Source organism: Osmerus mordax, chromosome 13 (genome assembly GCF_038355195.1).
Source record: "Osmerus mordax isolate fOsmMor3 chromosome 13, fOsmMor3.pri, whole genome shotgun sequence".
Classification (NCBI taxonomy): Eukaryota; Metazoa; Chordata; class Actinopteri; order Osmeriformes; family Osmeridae; genus Osmerus; species Osmerus mordax.
In genome coordinates, this window is record NC_090062.1 from 6,992,436 (window position 1) to 7,018,614 (window position 26,179).

The 26,179-nt window shown below is 49.8% G+C and overlaps 1 protein-coding gene across 1 annotated transcript in view; it reads left to right on the top strand.

The window, feature by feature from the left end:
- The window catches only part of adamts17 (ADAM metallopeptidase with thrombospondin type 1 motif, 17), a 45,098-nt gene that overhangs the window by 14,123 nt on the left and 4,796 nt on the right, over window positions 1-26,179 (top strand). Inside the window, exons 7-20 of the mRNA XM_067249240.1 lie at window positions 490-533; window positions 8,866-8,971; window positions 11,072-11,212; window positions 12,619-12,769; window positions 14,110-14,211; window positions 14,405-14,550; window positions 14,634-14,803; window positions 15,465-15,592; window positions 18,278-18,398; window positions 19,653-19,727; window positions 21,684-21,764; window positions 23,072-23,229; window positions 23,426-23,585; window positions 25,096-25,231. Coding sequence (XP_067105341.1) covers window positions 490-533; window positions 8,866-8,971; window positions 11,072-11,212; window positions 12,619-12,769; window positions 14,110-14,211; window positions 14,405-14,550; window positions 14,634-14,803; window positions 15,465-15,592; window positions 18,278-18,398; window positions 19,653-19,727; window positions 21,684-21,764; window positions 23,072-23,229; window positions 23,426-23,585; window positions 25,096-25,231 — 1,719 coding nt within the window. The remainder of the gene's footprint in view (window positions 1-489; window positions 534-8,865; window positions 8,972-11,071; window positions 11,213-12,618; window positions 12,770-14,109; window positions 14,212-14,404; window positions 14,551-14,633; window positions 14,804-15,464; window positions 15,593-18,277; window positions 18,399-19,652; window positions 19,728-21,683; window positions 21,765-23,071; window positions 23,230-23,425; window positions 23,586-25,095; window positions 25,232-26,179) is intronic.

Sequence of the window (26,179 nt, forward strand, 5' to 3'; positions counted from 1 at the left end):
ACACACATACACGCACATACAAACAGTAGAACACACTCTTTTTCTCGATGTGGGGCTCCAGTGTTAGAGAAAGCATATCAAGGCTGCGGTTGACAGTGTAGACAGAAAGAGTCCTGGGCTTTACCAGGGGCCTGGCATGCCTGCCTGTACACTCTGCACCCACTCTCCATGGTAACCCATACACTGTAAGCTGTTGCTGTGTGTCTGTGTGTGTGTGTATTGCATAATGTTGGAATTCTCCTGTGCTGCTGGGTCTTTGTAAGTACAGTATAGACAGTGTTCTCTTGGGAAAAAAGGATAGGTTTAGCTTGTGGGACTCTCAAGGCCCCAGTACTATGGGTTAGGATAGAACCAGACCCCCCACAGCCATGGGCAGCACCTTGTATGCCCCAGTGCTGCGGGCTAGGATCCCTAAGGAACTCCCCCAATTGTCACCACCCCTTCAGTAGGAAGAAGAGGACTGACTGGTTTCTGGTTTTCTTCCTGCAGGACAGATTTCTGCGTCCACAAAGATGAGCCTTGCGACACAGTGGGTGAGTAAACTTCTCTCTCTTCCTCTCCCTCACACACGTTCTCTCTCTCTATCTCTCTCTGTCTCTCTATCATGCACTCTCTCTCTCATGGGCTCTCTCTCTCTCATGCGCTCTCTCTCACACACGCTCTCTCTCTCTCTCTCTCTCTCTCTCTCTCTCTCTCTCTCTCTCTCTCTCTCTCTCTCTCTCTCTCTCTCTCTCTCTCTCTTCTCTCTGTACTACTACAACTCATACTGTGTGGCCCTTGCTGACCCTGGACATTCCTGACCCCTGAAATGAAGAGGCAGGTGGCATTTCACCTCCTTGTTTTTGAGTGCCACTCAAGCACACACACACACCACACACACATCAAACACACGCACACACACACACACACACACATACACACACAGGTGACATTTCACCCTGGGGACTGGGAGAGGCACCCAACAGACTGCTGACAGAGCAGATAAGAGCCTTCATCCCCCTCAAACTGTGAAAGAGATATGAAACAGTTGAACCAAGATGGCATCCACTGACAATAAACAAATGGTGTAAACTATACTTTTTTATGAAATAAATCAATGTCTTGCTGATGAATTTCTCTCTGTATTGTTTGTCTGTTGTGTAAAACCCCACACAGAACGAGTCCTGGTCAGTGGAACTGGCTCCTAACTCCATGTTAGGACAGAAGCTTAAAGACTCTGTGCCCCCCCCCCCCCCCATCAGTGGCATTAGAACAGAGGGTTAGCTCGTGTACTCTTGTACTGTTAGCCTATGGAGCAGCATTCCAGCAGCAGTGCTTTTAGCCCATGGGATACTATTCCTAGTTCGCCTATGGAATGACATTCCCAGACGGGTGCAACTGTGATGGCTGCCTCTCCTGGGTGGCCTCTTCTGGCCCTGGCCCTAACCCTGGCCCAAACCCTGGCCCAAACCCTGGCCGTAACCCTGGCCCCAACCCTGGCCCTAACCCTGGCCCTTCATCCACGTCATCTACGTTATCCATGTAAATGACCTCATCCATATACACGACTGCGTGGTGTTTCTTCCTCTCTGTGAGAGCTGAGCGTGAGCGTTAGGGCTGGGGTGTTTCTGGCAGGCCTGTACCGCAGGCCCAGTGACAGGCCCCAGGACAGCATGCAGATCTAGCCCTGACCTCACGACTGTAAGCACACCCAGCGCTATGATCTCATTCATCTCAGCAGCACTGCTCTGCCCTTGCCCCAAGGCCCCCCCCAGTGTTGAGGTGAGACAGTTGGAGCGGGGTTGTGGATGTACACAGCATGGCAGAACTACCCTCTGTTCTCTGTGGGATGTGTGTGTCTCCGAGCTTTTTGTGCTAGCGTCGCAGGTCTGCTTTTCAGAGTCTGGGTGTGTGCATCTCAAAGATGATTGGATGAGCAGCACAGAACAGGAGCAGCTGTGTGTTATGACCTTTTTATTAAATATGATGATCTAAACAAACAGCATTCAGAAAGACTGGAGAGATGGGATGAACTTGCTTTTGTTTAGAAATAGTGATTTGACTTGGATGAGCAATCTTTTCAGAAGGACATTGTTGTACCGTACCTCCCAGAAACTCACCATGGTTTTCATGGCCCAAGGTTTTCTTTTTTTGGTTACGTTGCTTAATCTCCGTTTTTCATCTACAAAGAATGATTTATACTCTTCTATTCTTGGTGGTTATATGATTTGGTCCAGTGAGATGTAATCCTGGAAGCTGCTCCATCTAGTGATTTGATTTATTCATCTGCTAGTCAAAGAATTGCCTTTTTTCCTTGAAAAGTTTAAATATTTTTCTTTCTCTTTTTCTTGCACTTTACTTTTACTTTTATGTTCAAGCAGTTACGAACTTTACTCACGGACAGAAGGTCTTAAAATATAAACCCTACTGCTTTTAAATAACTAAACATGATTTAGTAGGAGAAACTTGAAAATAGAACACGTGGTATTTTTCTTTTGATAGAACATAACCTCCAATGGTCAGTCTGAATGAGGGCCTGAACGTGCCTCTGTTGATCCGAGGAGGAATTCCCCTGCTCCAGAGCAGGAAGCAGTCTTCTCCAGAGCCTGCATGCTCTCAGACAGGATCTCAGGCGTCACCTTTCATCTAGTTTATGAGCAGGATCTCCCTGAAAGGCTTTGATTGTATGGTGTGATAACCTCACCTGGCAGGTGTGTGTGCGTGTGTGCAAGTGTGTCTTTGTGTGTGTATGTGTGTGTGTCAGGATGCCTGGCTTCCTCTGCTTTGAAGATCTCTTATACTTTCCGTGTGGCTGTGTGTTGCTAGCCTCCAGCTAAAGTTTAAGCTCCATGCCAGATCTGACAGCAACCACCGTTGTGTGTGTGGGCCAATGCAATATGTCTGTGAGAGAAAGTGTAAGTATGCGTGTGCTTGTGTGAGTGTGTTAGTCTCCAGCAGCAAACATGTTGGTGGTATTCCTCTCACTACAATCAGTGCAACCCAGCCCAGCCTCCTTCACCCGCAGGAGGGAGGGGCAGGAGAGTCTCCTCATCCTTCCTGTGTCCGTGTTTCAGTCTCTCCCCGCCTACTGAGAAGCTTCTCTCTCTACCCCAGCATGTCCTGACAGGGCCTACCTGTGCGTTCACAGGTAGGGCCTGCCTGTCTCCACTCTCCCGCTGCTGCCGGCCTATTGATGTGTGTGTGCATGAGAGCGTCCCAGTGTTCAGGGGTTCAGAGGGGACGGAGAACAGGGCTGTACCGTCGTCCTGTCTGAAATACCACCAGGAAATGGGTTCTCAAATGTCAGCACACACCTCCGAGGTGCTTCTGGGACCTTCCACATGTCCCTGTGGTGGGCAGCTCGGAAAGCTAGCCAGACAGAAAACGTTTCTTCTCCCTCCAAGCTATCTGTCAGCTATTAGTCTTCATGTAGTCATCCTATCAACATAAATGATCTCTTAACGGACGGTAAATAGAGACTTGGGTCCCGGGAGAAATCCTTCATGCGGACAGCGGTGCAATAAACATAGCCGGTGACTCGTGGTGATGAGTTGTGCCCACAGCGTGGGCCTCCCTCCCACGGTGGAGCGCCCTGTCGCCGACGCCGTCTGTCTGAGCTGTCCACCTCCGGGCGACCGGAGCTCAGAAACTATCGGACTTTAATTGGATGCAGAGGAGAGGAAAGGTCACTGGCCTGGAGAGGGATGGTGCTCAGTGAGGTGAGAGTCTGTGACAGCCCCCTGGAAGGAGGACTCATGACTCTGGGTTCCCCTCTGTGAGGAGAGAGGCTGGCCAGTGTGTGGACCAGTCAGCGGTGTGAGGATGGTGCGGTTGGCTGCTCCTCATGCCATATGATATGGAACCAGCCTGCCATGAGCCGACTGTTCAGAGCCCTTAGATCTGGAGCTAAGCGGACGAGACAGGAAGCGTCCTCCAGATGTGGACCAACCAGAGGGCTCCGTTCTGGTGCCCTCGCGGGAAGTGTGTGTGTAGAGTTCTCTCAAGACCCAGTCAGCTGTTTCCAGGAGTGCTATAGGTGCCCTGGCTCCGGGCCTGCGTCTTAATCCGTCCGGTCTCTGCACCCAGCACGTTATCACATGTTATCACCCAGCCGTGATGTCATGGAGACTGTGACAGACAGAGCCAGCTCTGAGGGGTGGTGCCAGACCCTGGTCACGCTCCGCCGGTCCCTGCCCCGCTCTCTCTGCTTCGCTCCCCTCTTGAGTACTGTAACCCCATGTGATCATCTGGCCCACTACAATGAGAACACTCCTTCTCTTTGTGTCTGAACGTGTGTGACCCACTTTGAGGTGCGCTAGAATCACAAGCCCTTAAAAAGAGGCCCGGCCCTATGCCTCTGTCTCCCTCTCTCGCCCCTCTCTCTCTCTCTCTCTCTCTCTCTCTCTCTCTCTCTCCCTCTCCCGTTTTCTGTCACTCTCTCGCTCCCTCTCTGACACTGTCTCTCTCTTCCTCGGTCTCCCTTCTCTCTCCCCCTCGCTCCCCCCTCTCCCTTCTACCCGTTTGTCCCTTGTGAGAGTCAGCGTTTTCGCCCCAAACCAATGTTGTGATTCAGCTGTTGGTTTCTCAGGGACTGTGCCTCTCCGCTCCTCTGATTATTGTCCTATTGGCTCCTATCAAAGCAGCCGGGCCCCAGCTTAACTCTCTCTCTGGTTACCGGCTGCATGGTGGGATGGAGGGAGGGAGGGAACGGGAAAGATGGAGGGCGAGACAGGAGCAATATGGTGGTAGCATCATCCTGTTTCCTGTGTTTGGATTAGATCCAGAGATGTGAAGGGCAATGGGGAGGGGTGGGGCTGGGTAGTACGGAGCAGGGAGCAGGTCATTTAGGCCTGGATGACTGGAGATACTATGCTGACTTTATTGAGAAGCTGTTTACAGGGAGAGGTGAAATTGCACAAATCGGCGGATTCACACCCGTGAGGGCCCAGGTAGTGTGTTTGTCTGTGGGTTAGTGTGTGTGTTTTGCTTATGCATACAGGAAGTGTTTGTATCTGTACCAGTGGAAGTGTGTGTGGGTCATGGGGAGGCGGGGGGGTCAGTTCAGGGGTAGTGTGTGTGTCTCACTGAACAATGGGTCCGGTCCAGTACTGCAGAGCTGGCGTGGCGCGGGCCCAAAGAATGGTGCTGCGTTGTGTTGTCAGCACTGGTAAACTCTACTCCAGAGGATTCTGCCTGTCAATGGAAAACCCTTTATGTTCTAACGGCTAATTACCTCAAAATAAATAATTAGACAAACCGTGCTTGTGTGCCTGGGAGTGCTTGTGTGTTTAGAGCCCTGCTGAGGATTTGTCATCTTTTGAGGCTGTCTAGCTAGATGTGCAGCCAGCTCTGTGAAGGACCACATCTCTGTTTGATCAGACTGCAAGCCACAAACGCTGAGTCAAATCTGAACTGTGATGAACGCAACTGTTTATGTGCACCCTTTGTTCTGGGGCTTAGGGCTCAGAGTGCTGGCTTCAACAGATCTTTGATGCTGCAAAAATCTCAGCCATGCTTACCTCACAGGGTCCATATTCTGACTGACTTTTTCAGCCAGCAGGAAACATGGCTTGCTACGCATGTGGGTTTGGACATCACGTCATTATGCTGTCAGCCTCCCACTCAGACAACATTGTCCATTGACTGTTCAGTCAGTACTCAGACTCCCTCAGGTGGAGGTCAATGGAGTAGTTAGGTCATTGGTTGGCCACTTGTTGCTCTGATGTTGTGGCCCAGTCACTGGGTAGAGCTCGTCTAGGCTGAGCCACAGTAGTTCAGATGGAGAGGTGACACTCATCTGCAGATCTCATTTGCATCAACCCATGGCTACAGTTCATGTTTACTGTGTTACCGCACCGGACCACCAAAGTATCTACGTAAACAAGCATTTGAATTGTAGCTCAGGGGATCTGAAACCCTCCCAAATAAGCTTTTTGGGTTGTTGTTATTTGTATAAACCCGTCAAGGATTCTTTCCTAAACTTCTGGCAGATGATAGACATTATACACATAATTGCAGCCTCTGACTAAGCATGCGTGGTTGTAAAACATGGAAGAATCCAGGCCAACATCTGTTTCCATCCACCCAGCCATCCTGCTGATACACTGGGGCTTCACCTCTGAGGCCTGCTGGTAGAAGGATACTTACTGTACAACAGTAAGCTGAGCTGAATCACACTCCTCTACACTGGAGCGGAAAACCACCACCTTGATGCACATATTTGCATTTACTGTATGTGTTGTACAAAGCAAATTGACATTCCTGGAAGATAATGGTGGTGAGTCTGTCGAGTCTGTCATTTATCCTTACACAGGTCCTGTCTGCTCGTTCCTTTAGCACGTCAATATGTAAATCTCTTGTCCCTCTTAGGTATTCATTTCAGGGAGCTGTCCTGTCCATCTGTCATTGTGTGTGTATGGTGTGTGTGTGAGTATCTGGAGGAGATCATCTCTAAACATTGACAGAGAGGGTATCTCATTTATTTCCAGTTGCTGTGTGCTGGTACTGTTGGATAGACAAGGCTTCTCCTCTGAGGTGTGCCTGGAATAAGAAATGATGGAGAAGTAATTAAACTGGACTATAGAATAGTAAAACTAGTCTGACACACTATATCCCCTCGAATACTCGGGTCATTATAGGTTGGAAATGATCATGTGCAACACAAGCACACATACACAAACACTCGCACCTAGACGCACACCCACACATTTTCCAAATGTTATTACCCTATGCTTCATTAAGTGGCAATTAGGTCTGAAATCTGTAAATATGGTTGAATAAATCACAGCCAAATAAAAAATAAGTAGCGTGTATCAGTGAGTATGCTTCAGTGGGCTGTACAAGAGACAGACCAAATTCTGAAGGGTTTCCGAGTTTACATTCATTCAACTGATTCCTCATTCAGTGGTGTAACTAGCCCACTTCTTTGCTCTATTTCCACTGTTGGTCTTTAAGGGTCAGAATTAGCCAAGAGGATTAGTTGCCTTTAAGAATGAGCAGTTTCATGTGTGTGTGGGGGTCTGTTTTCTTTTGATGTGTGTGTCCGTGTTTGTGTGTGTGTGTTTTATCGTGAAGAGTGTGTGACTCATTTTCGTTTGGAAAAAGCCAGGCTTTTCTCTGAACAACCTCTTTATTGTTCATCTAATTATTGTTCACCTGTCTTCTTTAATCACAGTTTCCCAGAGTTCCTGGAGAGCTGAAGAACCGCTGGGGTCTTTGATTCTGTTAGTAGCCTCCACTATATTTTAGATAACAACCAGTTTTTGTGAGTCTGTAAGCAAATCGCTTTCGTGACAAAACTAGTCAGAACACTTTTGCAGAATCATCTTGTTTTTGACCTTGTGTATCTCATAACAACTGCCCTGTCTCATGCCTAGTATCACTGTTCTGTCCGCACCAGGTCTGGATCTGTCTCTCAGCTGGCCCACTGGAGCCAGCTCATCAGTTTATTACAGAGAAGGTTTACATCAGGCTTTATCTAGGCCAGGGTGATTTCTCTGCTTTCCTGCAAGAATCCCATCTGGGTTTGATTGCTTTTCTCTTGTCAGTGATTTAATATATGCCTGTCTGGATTCAAATGAGCTTGTGTGGAGAGGAGCCAGGATCTGACAGAGAGCAGGTGTGTGTGTGTTGCCAGACACACAGGGGTAACTCACACTCCAGTGATGTCATGAAGCCTGGATGACTGGCTGATTGATTCGTTTTTAAACATCCTCGGACACTTGTTTGTTGCTCAGATATAATCACAGAGTAACCCCCATCTTTTACATTTGTGGATGCCAGGGATAACATACTGTATCTGCTTGGTTTCCATTCCAACAGCACAACAGAACATGGACTCAGGGATCAGTGGTGTTGTTCCTCCTGACACGGTGCATGAACCTCCGTCAAAGGTTTCCTATGTGCTTTTAATGTGTTTATGACACTGAAGGCTGTATGTAGCCTGTGACACATTTCCACATGGTATAGAAGCAGAGTACAAATAGCCCTGAACAGCCTATGGTAGGCCTTGATACCACAGCATCCCACACATCAATGCATCACCACTGTGTTGATATGAGAGTGTCCCGTTATCCTAGACTCCAGCCTGAAGTATGGAATATCACCCCACCATGATGAGAACCACATGTTTGGCCGAGGTGAGAATGCTCAGCTCAGCTTGTTTCAATAAGGACAGAAAGAGCTTCCGCCAACCATTCTCACACTGCAGAATCACGCGTCATTGTCCTAATCAAACGCCTGTCTTTACTGCATTGTTTAGATAGAACAGTTGGTTCTGGGCTGATCAGTAGGGAGCGTGTGTCTGGTCTCAGGTATGAGAAAGACCTCACTGGAACAGGAAGAACAGCCCGGAATGGAGATGCTCACCCCGTGTGTTGTTCGAGGGTGATTTTAACCGACATTATCCTGACCTTGAGGGGCTGAGTTCGTGTTTTCTCAGCCCACACGTGTATTATTTAGGGAGAGGATGACAGAGGAGTGAACATCTGGAGGACGAGAGGGGGGGGGGGGGGGCGCTGGGGGGGGGGGGGAACGCTCGGGGGGGGGGGGGGGAGCGCTGCGGAATCTGACAATCTGACAAATTACAAGCGTGTATGAAAGTTGGAAAAGGTTCAGGGATGCGGCTCAGCTATAGCAGGGGGTAGTGTCCTCCCCCCCCCCTCCTGTTCTTTACCCTGTCTCACTCGTGTCTGTGTGTACAGTTACATCATACATGTAGTTAACACAGCATCAGTATTATGTAGCACAGTCTACTGAGCTCTTCCTTCTCCATCCAGTGGGCCTCCCTCTCCCCCCTCCCCTGATCTGCAGGGGTGGGGGGGGGGGCGTCATGACGGCCTGTAGAGATGACCCTCTCCCCCCGTGTGCTGCCCACCTGTGTCACAGGGATCGCCTACCTGGGAGGAACCTGCAGCTCCAAGAGGAAGTGTGTTCTAGCAGAGGACAACGGACTCAACCTGGCCTTCACCATCGCCCACGAGCTGGGACACAAGTATGTCTGTCTCTGTCTCTGTACGTTGTCTGTCTGTCTGCTTGTCTGTCTGTCGGCTTGTCCGTCTGTCTGTCTGTCTGCTTGTCTGTCTGTCTGCTTGTCTGTCTGTCTGTCTGTCTGTCTGCTTGTCTGTCTGCCTGTCTGTCTGTCTGTCTGTCTGTCTGCCTGTCTGCCTGTCTGTCTGTTTGCCTGTCTCTCAATCTGGCCTTCCCTATTGCCAGTGAGCAGGGACACGTATGTCTGTATGTTTTGGACACAAACCATTATATGCTCTCTGGCACTTTAGCTTTTTTTTATGGTAAAATCCTCTGTAATGTTTGACTAAATATCCATGTTTTTATTCCTGCTGTGGCAGCAAGGTGTCTGCAACAGCTAGGCAGCTTTTACAGCAGCACTACATAAAGCCCTCTTTGATAGAGCAGGGATGCAGAGCCAACACCAAACTCAACTGGAAATAGTGCCAGGGTGAATTAGCCTTTGCAACAGCTTTGTGGTTTTGCCAGGCCCCTCAGGAGTTATCAGAGTTTTCATCAGGCAGCATCGGTCAGCCTTTCTCAGGGTGCCAGGACCCCTGCTTTAATGGCTGAAAGAGGTAACGAGCTGGCATGGAGCACACCCGACTGGTGCCCATGCTTCTGTACACGTAGACATACACACACACACACACTCACACACACACACACAGCATACCAGGCTGGCCTGGAGCAAGACAGACGGTTGCCCATAACACAGGGTGTGATTATCGAGGCGCTGCCACGCTGGACACACACACACACACACACGTACTAACACACACGTACAAGGCCTCATTGTGCTGAGTGTGTGAAACTCTTATTAAAGTGCAGGGTTTAGGTGCCCTCCTCTCTGTGCTATATAGAAGAAAAATAAACGTAGGCTGGCATTCACACCTTATTGGTCTCTTTGTGACTAGACTAACCCCACACACACACACACACACACACACTCTCTCTCTCTAATCATAGAACAGTCAGCAGACACCGAGCAGTTCCTAGTGACAAAGCGGTCTCTTGGACTGTCTAATCACATGGTCCGTGGATATTGATCAGCTTGTTCTGGAGGATGCATGTCAACATTGACTCATGTAATTGAGCGCTGCACACAATGCGTTCTCCAACAGCACACTTGTCGGTTCCAGGGACCCTCAGTCCAATCAGCGCTCCCAGGAAACCAGATTGATTCTGTTAAAAGCTGATATTGTGCTGAAGAGAGAGACGTGATTCATGATTGCATCTCATGCACACTCCTGAAGTCCTTATGGATTCATGCTGCTGGACATTTCAAAAGCTTGTATTTGGTTCAGCGGTACCAGGGAAAGGTTGGAGCTGCAGCTGGTCTCTCCTCTTGTTGAGGAGATAGTCAGTCTGTATAGGAGACACCAGGCCTGGACACACGGGGCTCTCCTCCCCTCCCAGTCTTCACTGTGTACATGGCCTTACATGGGTCTTGATATGTAATTTGATATTGCTTTCATTATAGCTGGGAACAAAGCCTGGACACTGGGAGTCCACTCAGTGGTTTTTATTAGTTTCTGAGTCGCTGCCTGGAGTTTGAGCTGGCTTGTTGTTTTTAATTTGCAAATGTAGGTCACGGCTTTAGAGGAAACACACAGCACCTCTCCGAGCACAATCCTCTCTGTTTCAACATCTCAGCTCTTGTTCTCTCTCTGCCCTGCTCTGCATACACACACACACACACACACACAAAAGCACACACTTGCATGCACACACGGACATGCACCAACATCTCCACACGTTTACAGGCAGTACACATAGACACAGGCACAATCCCACTCATCCACACACTCCCTAACACACACCCAGTGAGTTGAAGATCCCTGCTCGTTCAAGCCCCTAAGGCAGTGACCTCTTCTAGTGAATGTGTTACAGGTGTGTTGGGATCGGTTGCAGGTGTGTGAAGTACTAAAAAGTGTTCTGAGGTATGCAGCAGTGTTTGTTGTCCGATAGGGGGTTTGTTTTTCTGTCCTAGATATATTTATTTTTAAATTAAATGTGTGTATGTATGTGTGTGTGTGTGTGTTTGTGTGTGTGTGTGTGCGTGTGTGTATCATCTTTTCCTCAGTATGGGTATGAGCCATGACGATGACCATGCCACTTGCACAGGCCACTCCCACATCATGTCTGGCGAATGGGTGAAGGGCAGGAATCCTAGTGACCTATCCTGGTCCTCGTGCAGTCGTGACGATCTGGAGAACTTCCTCAGGTGAGAATTCACACACAACCACATCCACCCTCACAGCGTCAGCCTGCTAAGTGTACCATGTGACAGCAGCTTAGGGAGCCTGGTATCCATGAGTGTTCAGTCAGGCAGACTGTCTATGGTGGCCTGTAGAGTCTATGAGGGTGGAACATGTGCCTCAGTCTGAGGGGCTGAACCCTGCTACATTTTCCACTTCCTGATTGTGCCCCTGCATTATGAGTTGTTTCCGTCGAGTTCTCTGAAAGTGGCAACACACAGAAGCAAACGTGCATGCAGAGGAAAATGCACATACACACACACACACACACACACTTACACGTACTGTACACACACACCCTCTCATGCCTTGTGGTTGTTATTTATTCTACTGACTTCAATAAGTGACTGAGTTCCTCACAGAGACTTTGAAGATTGACGCTGGTTGTAAATGTCTGATCTGACATGAACTTGTGAACCTTGCAGAGGAAATGGCTGATCTAGGGGATAGACAGTGGATACTTAGTCCCACCACTCTATGCAGCTTTTAATCAAATTCAATGCTGTCTGTCTCATAATCAATAAATGCATCACCCATCAAACAACAGAGATGATCTCAGGGATGATCTGTGGGCTGCTGCTTGTTAACCATTCACTGGAGATTGTCACATTGATATGGTGAACACCAAGTCCTGCGAAACTGACCTGGTGCTACTCCACCAGGCTGGGCGCTCGGTGGTCCGGTCTGTGCTGTCCCAGGGCCTGTAGGGATACAGGGCTGGGCGTTCGAGTTAGAAGAGACATGAAGCCAGAATGATGTTCCTTTAGACCTGTTGGAAGGGCCACAGGGCTCCTCTTGTCTGGCTGGGAAAATGGCTGGGGAAGGAGGGAGGAGGGGGTCTGGGGAGGGAGGGAGGGGAAGGGCTGGGGAAGGAGGGATGAGGGGGAGGGAGGGAGAGAGGAGGGGGTCTGGGGAGGGAGGAGGGGGACTGGGGAGGGAGGGAGGGAGGGGAAGGGCTGGGGAAGGAGGGAGGAGGGGGAGGGAGGGAGGAGGGGGACTGGGGTGATTGTGTATTCTGGATTAGCTATGCTTGTGGGAGACTGTAGCTCTTCTGTGAGACAAAATGTGTGTGTGTGTGTCTCTGGGTTTGTTCTCAGCTGTGCATGTTCTGTGTGGCTCGCTGAGATAAAGGCTTCCTGCTGAACTGCAGGGCTTGGTGCTAGCTGGGTTGATACTGGTTAGAAACACACTGGACAACACTAATGTCACCATCACCTGAATCTCAGCCTGGCTCATTCCGCCAGCTGACCCAAACACACAACCTCTCTGTACAGAACTGTATGACAGTCTGAATCAATAGTCAATATCACCCTTATGATATCTAGGAAGTTCATTGTGTGTGTGTGTGTGTATTTGTTTCACTGTCACCCAGGTCTAAAGCCAGCACATGCCTGCTGCACACAGACACAAGGAGTCGCTACCAGGTGCGCCTGCCCCCCAAGCTGCCAGGCATGCACTACAGCGCTGACGAACAGTGTCAGATCCTGTTTGGAACCAATGCCACCTTCTGCAGCAACATGGAGGTAAGACACAGCGTGTGTGTGTGTGCCTGTGTGTGTGTGTGTGTGTGTGTGTGTGTGTGTGAGAGCATGTAGATGAATAGTAACAGTTTTTCTGAAATAGGAACAGTAACTGTGACATGCCTCTACAGTGCTGTATGAAAGATTGGCTGCTAACCCAGCCTGTGTGTCCCAGTAATGAGGGAACAAACCTCCTCAGCCGAAGTGCGTTTAGAAAACGTCAACTGGAATGCTGGAGAGAGGTGTGACCATCTTTACAGTGGATGGAGAGAGGAGAGGTGCCCCAGAGAACAGGGAGTTATTATTGGTAAATGAGTGTGATGTTGCTGTTTGGTTCTTCACAGGCCCTGACCCCTCGCCGTGGAAAGCCCCATTCACACGCAGACACACTCATACAAAAAGACACACACACACACATCTGCGGTCATTCACACCACAAATGGTCTGTAACAGCCTTTCTTCCCCCTGAGGAAGAAGAAGAGATGATGAAAAAGATCCAAATAAACCTATGAAGAAACCGTGGCAGAAATATTACAGCTGGACCAGAAAACATTCTACTGTGCAGGGGTGCGGTGTAGTTGTCGAAAAAGAGCAAAGCTAAGCTCGATCCACACGAAGATAAGGTTGTTTTATAGGATGACGGATTGTTTTCGCCGACTAAATGAAAACCGACATGCCACTCAGCAGCACGATCAGTCAGACAGGCGGACAGGCGGACAGACACACACAGAGAGAACATGATCTTCCTCCTTGGCTGTCCTGCTGACAGACAGCTTTATGTAGTGTGCAGGGATAAATACAGAGAGTTAGCAGGCGGGAGCCACACTGCTGCAGCAACCCACTGTAAAAAAAAAAAAAAAAAAACTGCCTTAAGGGCGCACAGGCACCACATCTCCTGCTAGCAAGATAACACACACCATTATTAACACATTACCCTTCTCTATAAACCCCAGACGCACACAAGCTCACACACACACAGTGCTTCTGAACGAGCTCGAGGGCAGTCTGACTGCGAGCCGTCACACGGCATATAACTTAAAGCAGAACTCCTCGCGCATGGACACTCTTCTAGACAGTAGGGACTTGTGTTGTCTTTGCCTTTTATGTTTTCTTGTGGTCGTGCCAGAGATTCCTGGGCCAGGTGGAGGTTTAGTGAGTCCTTCTAGACCCTCGCTCCATCTGGCGCTGCTTTGTGCTCTGTGATCGGATGTCAGACAGACAGGCAGACAGATGGACGAATGGATGGATGATAATCATATAGTTTGGTTACAGTACTGGGTGTGTAAGTGGCTGTGTGCTCGCGTGCGTGTGAATGTGTGTAAATCATGTGACGTGTGTTGCAGCACCTGATGTGTGCTGGTCTGTGGTGTCTGGTGGAGGGCGACGCATCCTGTAAGACCAAGCTGGACCCTCCTCTGGATGGGACAGAGTGTGGAGCAGACAAGGTAGGGGTCCTGTGCTCCGTCTGTCTGTCTGCCTGTCTGTCTGCCTGTCTGTCTGTCTGCTGGGACAGGCTGGACTGCAGGCCACGCTTCTTATTCTAGCTATCCAGCTTTCATTCATTTGAAATGTGTCCATTTTACACCATTCTGTGTGTATTTATGTGTGCGTGCGTGCATATGTGTGTGTTTGTGTCAGTGGTGCAGGGCAGGGGAGTGTGTGAGCAAGACGCCCATCCCTCAGCATGTGGACGGGGACTGGAGCCCGTGGAGCCAGTGGAGCATGTGCAGTAGAACCTGCCGGACCGGAGCCCAGTTCAGGCAGAGGAAATGTGACAACCCACCGTAGGTCATGTGTGTGGAATTTGTGTGTGTATGTATGTATGTGTTGTGTTTGTGTTGATCGACGGTTTTGTGTGTATCTCTAGCCCTGGTCCAGGGGGTAGACACTGCCAGAGGGCCAGTGTGGAGCACAAGGTGTGTGAGGGCCCCCCCTGCCCCAAGGGGACCCCCAGTTTCAGGGACCAGCAGTGTCTGTCGTATGACCGCCACGGCAGCAAGAGGAAGAGTGGCGTGTGGACTGCTGTTATGAACGATGGTGAGTAACACACAGGCACACACTCTCACACAGAGACAGTAACACACAGGCACACACTCTCACACAGAGACAGTAACACACAGGCCCACACTCTCACACAGAGACAGTAACACACAGGCACACACTCTCACACAGAGACAGTAACACACAGGCACACACTCTCACACAGAGACAGTAACACACAGGCACACACTCTCACACAGAGACAGTAACACACAGGCCCACACTCTCACACAGAGACAGTAACACACAGGCACACACTCTCACACAGAGACAGTAACACACAGGCACACACTCTCACACAGAGACAGTAACACACAGGCACACACTCTCACACAGAGACAGTAACACACAGGCACACACTCTCACACAGAGGCAGTAACACACAGGCACACACTCTCACACAGAGACAGTAACACACAGGCACACACTCTCACACAGAGACAGTAACACACAGGCACACACTCTCACACAGATACACAATGTCGTTTTAAGTGCTGCAAACATACGTAGTCTCTCTTCACTCTTACTAACTCATTATTAACGATGAATTTACGATATGTCTGTAGTGCATTACAATGGGTGAAGTAAGAACGCCATTAAACTCATACTCGTGTGTGGGTATGTGTGTGTGTGTGTTTATGTATGCGTGTGTGTGCAGAGAAGCCTTGTGCTCTGTTCTGTAGCCCTGTGGGCAGAGATGCCCCGGTCCTGGTGGCAGAGAGAGTGATGGATGGCACGCCCTGTGGACCCTATGAGACCGATCTGTGTGTCAGTGGCAGGTGTCAGGTACTCCCACACACACACACACACACACACACTCTCTCACACACACACACACTCACTGGCAAACACACTATCTCCCCCTCTCCCTTCATCTATTTCTCCTCTCTCTTTCCAAACTGCACATTATTCAAGCACGGACTTGGCAGACCTGGGAACTCTACGTTTTAATTGGCCAGGGAGGTACTAGGGTCAGACCAGTACTTCCTGTTCAGCCATCATCATATTTATTTATAGTGCTGTGCAGCCCCGCCCCTTCAGGAACAGGGGATGAGGAGAGAGACAAAGAAAGCAAGAGGAGGGATGTAAGAGAAGATTCTCGGCAGGAAATAGCCGATGGATAGACACGGGTGAATGGACATCAGTTTGCTATTATTGTTGTTTTATTGATGGATGTTTATAAAAGACATGCAGTCTCTGGGCAGAACATAGAGCTGTTTCCCAGATTGCTAATGTGTTCCCTGTGTGTCGAGGGAAAGTGCTGCTGTCAGCAAGTCCTAACTCCGACCCTGACTCTGACCCTGAGCTTGAAGATGGTTTTAGGTTAGAACACTGGCACTGTCAGTCTCATTCCTCCTTTACAATCCCTCTCTCTCTCTCTCTCTCTCTCTCTCTCTCTCTCTCTCGCTCTCTCTCTCTCTCTCTCTCTCTCGCTCTCTCTCTCTCTCTCTCGCTCTCTCTCTCTCTCTCTCTCTCTCTCTCGCTTTGGTCATGCACCCTGCTACATCAACTAGATCTGCTGTTATAAACCAAACACACCACTCCCCAACCCTGATCCCTGTCATCTGACCTGGAGAGGGGGGGGGGGGGGGGGGTGGAGACAGGAAAAGAGAGAGGGTCGTGGAGAGATAAGGGGGAGGAAAGCAGAAAAAGGAGACGGGGAGAGAAAGGAGGGGGAGGTGGGTTCAGAGAGGAAAGTGAGGCAGGCAGCGAGAAAGAGGAGGCAACAAGCGGACTGAGAGTGAGATAAAGGAGGGGAATGAGAGAGACAAAGAGAGAGAGAGAGCGAGAGAGAGAGAGCAAGAGAGAGAGTAGGATACTGCAGAAAGAGAGAGGGAAGGTCTAAATGTTTTGTTAGGCTGGGTGTATGAAACTCAGGAATGCTATCAAAACACACTTAGAGAGAGAGAGTGAGAGATAGGGGGAAAGAGAGAGAGAGAGAGATGCAGACAAGTAAAAGCAGAGACTTAGCTCTACTTTCCCTCTGGTCAGACAGAAAACGCTGCAATCAGGGAAATATTGCATCCACAATATATCACTCTAGCCCACACTTGCCCACACCGATCCACATTGCCGCACACAAACCCTCTCTACTCCTCATAACCCCACGCAACCCCACACAATGCTAAATGCATGCATTAGTGTGTGCGCATGCGTGTGTGTTTTCACTTAGTCTGAATCAGCAAGATTCCCTGTGTCCCAGATTCCTCTGAGGAGCGTTTGAGAGTTCCACTGATTCTGAGATTCCAGACCTACAACCACACAACATCCCTCACAGACCGTACCCTTATCTTTAACTCTGTGTGTGTGCATGTGTGTGAGAGAGTGCGTGTGTCTTTGTGTAAGTGTGTGAGATAGTGTGTGCCCGGATTGTGTGTGCCCTTGATTGTGTAACCTGTTTTTGGTTTAAGGGAATGTGTATGAGCCCAGCTGATTCAACTCAGTGCTAATTGCTGGGAAGGATTACATGCTGTATAAACAGTGAGGGAGTGGCATGGTGGAGACAGGGGTGTGTTATTGTAAATAAGAATGTGTTCTTAATTGACTTGCCCGATAAAATAAAGATTCCATAAAAAATAAATACACATGTATGTGGAGGAGACAGGAGTATGTCATGGAAACACTGGGTTTCCATGGAAACTGATTGTACTTTCAGCTGACATCCACTTCTGATTCAATCACATAACATACTGAATTAATCTAAGTGATGTGCTGTACAAGACAGAAATAAAGACATTTTACATTAAGGTTGAATAAACTCCAATGTAGGAACCACATAATCTAGCAGGCAGGGTGACCAATATCAATTGTATTGTAACTACAGTACAACAACATCTTAATAATAATCATGCACAGTACAGTGCAGCAAAATACATGTAATATCTCTGTCCAACATAAAAGAAAAGTGGAACAAACTCAAACAAAGGGACAAATTAACATGCATCACCAGAAGTAATGTACTGCTACGTTTTGCTTTCAGTGCCCTTAGGCCAAGGAAAAAGTATTTAGTTGAGGGGAAGCTCAAGAATAACTTCTTGAGATCATGTTGTGAAACCGTGAACCCATAATGAAATGTAACTGCATAACAGTTATTTTGTTGCTACTATAGGTGTTGCTGTGTAGTTACATAGTAGTTAATGTAACCTTAATGTAAAGTGTTTCCAAGAGTTGAGCAAGAATGACTAGACTGGATTATACCAGACTAGACTGGACTTGAATAGACTGGACTTGAATAGACTGGACTAGGTTGTAACCTTTCCTGCCACCCCTGTTTTTATGGCTTCAGATCTTCAGTCAGTAATGGCTGCTCTTGTGTTCTTCCTGTCATGTATGTCCTGTTATGTACTTCCTGTTGTGTACGTCCTGTTATGTACTTCCTGTTATGTTCTTCGTGTCATGCACTTCCTGTCTTGTACTTCATGTGGAGTGCTTCACGTCATGTACCTCCTGTTGTGTCCTTTCTGCGGTCAGAGAATCGGGTGTGACGGCATCATTGGCTCGTCTGCTAAGGAGGATCGTTGTGGCGTGTGCAGCGGAGATGGGCGATCCTGCAAAATTGTCAAAGGAGACTTCAACCACACCAAGGGCATGGGTGAGTGAGGGAGGAGGGGAGAGGATGTAACAGGACAGTGGGGGAGGAGGGGAGAGGGGGTAACAGGACAGTGGGGGAGAGGGGGTAACAGGACAGTGAGGGAGGAGGGGAGAGGATGTAACAGGACAGTGGGGGAGGAGGGGAGAGGGGGTAACAGGACAGTGGGGGAGGAGGGGAGAGGGGTAACAGGACAGTGAGGGAGGAGGGGAGAGGATGTAACAGGACAGTGGGGGAGGAGGGGAGAGGGGGTAACAGGACAGTGGGGGAGGAGGGGAGAGGATGTAACAGGACAGTGGGGGAGGAGGGGAGAGGGGGTAACAGGACAGTGGGGGAGGAGGGGAGAGGGGGTAACAGGACAGTGGGGGAGGAGGGGAGAGGGGGTAACAGGACAGTGGGGGAGGAGGGGAGAGGGGGTAACAGGACAGTGGGGGAGGAGGGGAGAGGATGTAACAGGACAGTGGGGGAGGAGGGGAGAGGATGTAACAGGACAGTGGGGGAGGAGGGGAGAGGGGGTAACAGGACAGTGAGGGGGGAGGGGGTAACAGGACAGTAGGGAGGGGGAACAGTGGAGGTCTGGATAACATGAGGACCTGGAGCTCATCTGGAGGTGTGCTGGGTTGCAAACCAGGATGACATCCACCAGTCAGTCCTTAGCCTCAAGGAGACCTTACACTGACCTTTGATATTTAATCTCTAGTGGAATACACACTGAGCCAACACACCAGGGTGCACTTCAGCCACGAACGGCCATAGTGACACACACACACACACATACACACAAAGAGTACAATTTCTCACACACACAGTTTACACACGTCAGTTTTACCTGCTGTTTCATTCACCTACACATTAAACAGAGGTGGGCTAGTGTAGTCAAGCTCTCATTAATCAACTATAATGGCTTCCCCTGTAGTGTCAGGATTAGGCTTACTTCTCTGAAAGGCAAAATGAATAGTGCCTTTGGGGTTCTGATGGGTTGATTGTAGTTTAATTTACAGACAGAACTTGTCTTGGTACCGCAGAATGAGTTTCTTTCAGTGAGAATTAATTATCTTCAAGGGAAAAAACGTGAGAATACGACAAAACCATTTCACACAATAGAAAATGTAAATGAACTGTTCTATGGTGTTCTGTGAGCGAGAGCAATGGGGTGGATTAAGGTAGAACAAGAGAGGAGATGGTTGCGTGTGTGTGTACATGTGTGTGTGGACCACAGCATCTCTGACGGTGCTCTCCATACCTCTGTGTTCCCAGTCACCAGTAGGCAGTGTAAGAGGGTTTCTACCTGTGTGATGGCTAGACCCAGAGCTGTCCCCAAGTGTTTCTCATGTAAGGTGCCTGCTGTGTGTGTGTGTGTGTGTGTACGTGTGTACGTGTGTAAGTGTGTGTGCGTGTTGCTCGTTTCCTGCCCTGACTAAAGTGTTTGAGCATTGGTGGATAAGAACCATTCCTCTGTGGGTTTTCCTGGGATCTGTAGTCCTAACCTGGAACGAGCACAAAGAACAACCCCGTTACTGAACTACATCTCCCTACAACCCCACAACCTCAGTCTTTAGAGAAACCTAGCATACTTCTTCTTCCAAATTTGTGTCTTTTATCCCTTGAGGTGCAACTAAAGTTCCATGTAGGTCATCTCTGAATGAGTAACTTCAGACAAGTGTCCCAGAAGAACCCAGAGAGGTGGTGTTGGGTGGTGTGTCTTTAACATTGTGGGGGGGTGGAGGGGGGCTGATGGAAGGAGAGGGTGGTGTGTCTTTAACATTGTGGGGGGGTGGAGGGGGGCTGATGGAAGGAGAGGGTGGTGTGGGGACATGTGATGGGTGGTGGTGACTAAGGTGGTGTCTCTAACACAGGTGTGTGGTGCTGTATGTTTCTAGCTCTGGATAGCAGTTGCTCACAGACAAAGATCTAGGATCAGTTTTACCTCCTCCTATGAATGATGTCAGCCATCAGACAGGAAGCTCCAAACTGAACTCAGATCAATGTTGAAGGGCATTTCTATTTCTCTCTGAGTGAAGGCTGTTATTACTGAGTCTTTGTTGGGTTTTACTGAAATGGGGTACATTGGTAAGTACTGTGTGAATCGTGTACTGTTGTGTGATGTGTGTGAGTGTGTGTGGCACTATAGCAGAACAAAGCAGTTTGTCAAATTCTATCTGAATTTGAGAAGGTTTTCATCCTTCGACTGGAGAAAGGTCCATAATAGTTTTTAAAATATCAGAAGAATATGTTTGTGATATAGCTTGTGAAATAGCTGAAGGAGAATTGTTCATTGTTGTTTTGATATATTTTTATCGGGTTTGGCCTTTGATTTCCAAAGCTTAACAAACCTTTTACAAAGAGGTCAAATTGGAATAACCCCAAACTGGCCACTTTGTGAAAGGTTCTTCCTCAAGCAATTATTGGTGTTTATCTCCCTCGTTCTTTCTCTCCCTCCTTCTCTATTTCCATCTCTCTTTTTTTCTCTCTCTCTCCATGTACTGTATCTCCCTCCCTCCCTCCCTCTCCTGCCCCCTCTCTCTCCCATTCTCTCTCTCTGAACCTCTCAGATATTTCCTGTCAGCAGACATATGCATGTAAACTTCTGGGATACAACATGTCTTTTATGGACCGGGGAAACTATAGGAAACTAGCCATACTGCTTTGTACTGTTGCTGCCAAGGGCACATGCGTGTGTGTGTGTGCGTGGGGCATGCGTGTGTGTGTGTGTGTGTGTGTGTAAGGGAGGGAAAGGGCTGGTTTGTTTGTCATGAGCGCTAGCTTTCTCCTGCTCCTCACGTAATGGTTCCACGATCCACACACAGACCAGCCTGAAGCTCATTAGCTGTGAGGCCTGTCACTCAGCCCCACTGAGATCCTTCCAGACACTGTGATGTCAGAGCACCCTGCACAGCAAAGTCTATCTGGGACTGTCGCCAGTCATCTGACACACGTACGGACATTAATAGGTGACCCTGGACTACTGTTCAGATTCTGCTTGACTCTCTACTTCTAAAGCTTTACCTGGGACATCTGAGAGGAGCATACGGAAATGTAGTCTGTGTATAGTGTATCTGTGTCCTGTAAAGACTGCTTTAAAAACATCAGAGCGCTGCTTTGTCAGGACGACAAGGCAGGTTTCCTGTCTGCAGTGGGGACAAGCAGGAAACCTGTAAGAGGAGCAGACGAGAGGAGCCTTTATGACACACACCCAGTCCTCAACAGCCCAGCCGCGCCTCGCTCCTCACCCTCCCCTCACCCCCCGCCTGCTCTTCTCCCTGTCTCATTCTCTCGTCCGTTGCCTAGGTTACATTGAGGCGGCAGTCATACCTGTGGGCGCACGAAGGATCAAAGTAGTGGAGGACAAGCCGTCCCACAGCTTCCTGGGTAAGAATGAATTGCATTGCCCTCTCACGCACACACACACACACACCGGTGCACACATGCTCACACACAACGCACACACAACCACTCGCACAGTGGAGGAGGGGCGAGGGGAGCGGAGGGCAGGAAAGGAGAGAAGAGAAATGGATAGAAGAGGAGAGGAGAGGAGGGGAGGGGAGGGGAGTGGAGTGGAGGGGAGGAGAGAGTAATAAAGGAGAGGAGAGCTTAAGAAGCCAACCGCTCCCTCAGAGAGAGTGGAACATCTGGTCTTCAAAGAGAGCACTCAAACACCACTTCCCTCATACAGTGTGAGGCCTCTCCTTTTATGAACAGTAAACAGCCTAATCATGTTTCTCTATAAAACAATACGACTTTGAAAACAAACAGGGCAGTAAAAAAAGGCGTTAAGCTGAAGCAGTGTAGAGCAACATGTAGAGTTAAACATTACTGTAATGAAGGTACACATTGGATCCTAATGACATAGGTAATGATTTCAATTTTACACTTTCTAAGCCCCTAACTTGTGTTTTGTAAGACGACTTTGAAACAAACCGGCCTAGAGTCTATTTAAATGTTTGCTCCTCTCTGAAGCCTGTCATTACACACCACCCAGTCATGCCAGTGGCCTCATCGCAAAAACATAAACCAGGAGAGACTCAAAGAGGTCTTATGGAACACACTGCATCTCACCCTTCCCGCTGTCATTAACTCTCACAGAGCTAGTTTCATTCCTCTTTTCTGGGCACCCTAGCCAGAGGCAGACAGGAGAAAGGGGGAAAACTTTAGGAGGAGGAAAGAATGAGAGATATAAGGAGAGCAAGAGAGACAGGGTGACAGAGAGAGAGAGAAAAGCTCTCCAGTGCATAACCCAACCCAGGGTGGACTTCCTGTGTGGCGTCTGGCTCGGGTCCTCTCAGGCCCGGAGAGACGTGCGCTAACTCTGGATGTGTGGTGAGATCGTCTGCTGGGCCAACCTCAATCCACTTCAAGGGCTCTTTCAAGTGACGATGCTGTGCTGCTTTGGTGTGGCGGAGGCAGCAGCACACACAGTCAACTCCACTCACCCTAGAGAGAGCGACACCCACTCTGCTGATTGGATGGCTCGAAATCCCTTTGTTGAGGGATTAAACCCAGTTTGTTTTCAAGTTGTGTGTTTCAGGTCTTTTGAATCATCTCTGTTATGTGTCCTTGTCACCGTGGACTCATGACTGGGACTAGGAAGCTTTATGAGAGCACAGCAGTTGGGCTTGAACTTTCGACCTTGTGTCTCCCCCTGACTCCTCCCCCTGACTCCTCCCCCTCTCCTCCAGCTCTGAAAGACTCCAGCCGGAGGTCCATCAACAGCGACTGGAAGATCGAGCTCCCGGGGGAGTTCCAGCTGGCAGGAACCACCGTGCGCTACGTGAGGAGGGGCCTCTGGGAGAAGATGTCTGCCAAGGGGCCCACCCAGACCCCCCTGCACCTGATGGTAAAGACATTAGCCAGGCCTGTGCCCCCACAGTTATGTCACACACTGACCTTCCCATAAATAGTGTATTTCATTATTCACCCTCCTCCCCCTCACCCCTTCTCTCCGCCTTTAACCCCCATCCTTCACCGTCTCCATCCCCCTTCACCCCCCCTTCACCCCCTCCCTGCCCCTCCGCCCCCTCCCCCCCCGGCAGGTGCTGCTGTTCCACGACCAGACCTATGGGATCCACTACGAGTACACGGTGTCTCTGAGCAGCGGCCAGGAGAACAGCAGCGCCGAGCGGAAGGAGCCGGAACACCTCTACCTCTGGACTCACAGCAGCTGGAACGACTGCAGCGTGCAGTGTGGGGGAGGTGGGGCCACGCGGCACATAGACACACACGCTCATTTCCATTCCATGCAGACACACATGCAGACACGTACAGTATATCTGCTCATATCAGTGCATGGGGCTTGAGCGTTTCTAGGACATTAGCTGCATCAGTGGACAGAGTCTCCATGCGGGCTGACACTGATCCAGTTTCAGGCCAGCTCTGGCTGTTGCCCTTCCCTCCCCTGCTGCTGCCGTCCTCTGGGCTGATGTGTTAGATCTGGAGCTCTAATCTGGAGCACGCCACCTCACATCTGGGTCCCACCCTGCGTCTCTAATCTGGGGCTGGCTGCCCAGCACAGGTTCCCTGCCAGGCATGGGCACCACTTCAAACAGAGCTAGGGGAGAGTGTCCGGCTGGGTCTGGGTCTAGGGGTGGGTCTGGGTCTAGGGGTGGGTCTGGGTCTAGGGGTGGGTCTGGGTCTAGGGGTGGGGCTGGGTCTAGGGGTGGGGCTGGGTCTGGGGGTGGGGCTGGGTCTAGGGGTGGGTCTAAGGGTGGGGTTGGGTCTAGGGGTGGGGCTGGGTCTAGGGGTGGGGCTGGGTCTAGGGGTGGGTCTAGGGGTGGGGCTGGGTCTAGGGGTGGGGGTGGGTCTGGGGGTGGGGCGGGGTCTAGGGCTGTGGCTGGGAGACTGGAGCAGGGCGTCCCAGCGCTAGCTACTGTAGCAGCAGCAGTCAGGGTCATGCTGTGTGTCTTCATGGAGTTAGGGTTAGGGTATGTCCATTCAGCACACAGGTGTGTTCATATGGTGAAAGGTGGACAGCCGTTCTCCACCTGTCACCTACAGAGCCCCGACAGAAGCACGGAAATCAGGTCTTCTTTGTTTCATAGAGAGTTTTTGGGTTTTGTGACCCATTTCTGAAGCACTTAAATGTGGAAGAGGGATCCTCCTCGGAGAACAGTGCCCTGGGTGGCTGTTTCCTTGGTAACTGTAGCTCAGAGTTGTGATCAGCACGAGGAGTTTGTCTCAGGCTATTTTCATCTGTGGCTTATTCTGCCTCTCAGCAGTCCTGACTGATTTCCTCGCGGAGCAACATGCCCAGTCTGGGCTGCTCTGGATCCGAGACTCTGGGCCATAACAACACCCCTGCTGCCCTGCGCTGCTGTGAGCTCTAATTAACTGAGTTTTATGATGTGATCGCCTCCGCATTAGGCAGAGGCTGGGATTTAGTTCACTGGAGTGTTCAGGGTCGGAGGCAGGTCGTGTTTAAGGGGGGCGGCTGGAGAGGGTTGTTTGGGGTGAGAGACGGGAGCAGGAGGAGGAGGAGGATGGCGTCTAGGTCAGGCTACACACTGCAGTGACACAGAACTGTTGCCATGGGAGCTTTAAAGGTTACTGTATACTCACAACAAATTCAATGTTCGATTTGCCACCTTCTCTCTTTTTCATGTTCTCTCTCACTCATTGTCTCTCTCTCTCTCTCTCTCTCTCTCTCTCACTCATTGTCTCTCTCTCCCTCTCCCTCTGTCCTCCCCCTCTTCCACTGTGTGTCTAGGTGAGAGGAGGACTGTGGTCTCCTGCATGAGGATGCTCAATAAGACCATGTCCGTGGTCAATGACAGCCACTGTCACCCTGAGAACCGACCACTCCCCCAAGTACGCCTGTGCAACACCCATCCCTGCCAATACCGGTGAGACACACACACACATACATGCATACATCAGCACAGACTCACACACTCACTCACACACACACATACACATGCATGCATCACCCCATACTCACACACATATACACTCACACACACACGTACAGACACTCCTCCAACAGCCTAACAGCGAGTGCACGGCTCACCCTTCCCTGGTAACAATTGATTTCCTGTGCAGAGGAATGGCTCCGTCCCCTAGCCTCTCTCCTCCTCTCTCCTCTCTCATCTCATTGATGTTCTCATCCATCTGAGAGCTCTGGCATCAAATCCAGATTGTCGGTGTGGAGAATGCAGTGAGGCAGCGTGAAAGCCCTGTCTGCAGCCCTGGAACTCTGTTGTGCTTCCGAAACAGATCTAACCAGACACGGACACACAGAGGAAAACGATTGTGTTCCACCCACACTGATCTGCCGGTCAGACATGTGTCTCCTTCCCCATAGATCCAGACATGGACGTGCTGCCGTTGTTGAAGTCGCAAAACCCCGTCAAAGGCTCCCTGTCATGTTCTTGGTTTAGACACATCCGGCGCGCTCTCTCTCTCCTTTTCCTTTCAACTGTTTAACGTGTGCTATTGTGCGAAACAGGTTCCAATGAGTTTTGTAGTGTCACAGGTATTATGTGCCTCCATGGTTTGATATGTGAGTGTTACAGGCCAGCTCACGACTGCTTTTACTGTGGAGAAGATAACTACTGCTCTTTCTCTTTCTCATTACCTTCCTCTCGTTATCTCTCTCTCTCTCTCTCTCTCTCTCTCTCTCTCTCTCTCTCTCTCTCTCTCTCTCTCTCTCTCTCCTGGTTCCTCTCTCTCTCCTGGTTCCTCTCTCTCTCCTGGTTCCTCTCTATCTCTCTCTCTCTCTCTCTCTCCTGGTTCCTCTCTCTCTCTCTCCTGGTTCCTCTCTATCTCTCTCTCTCTCCTGGTTCCTCTCTCTC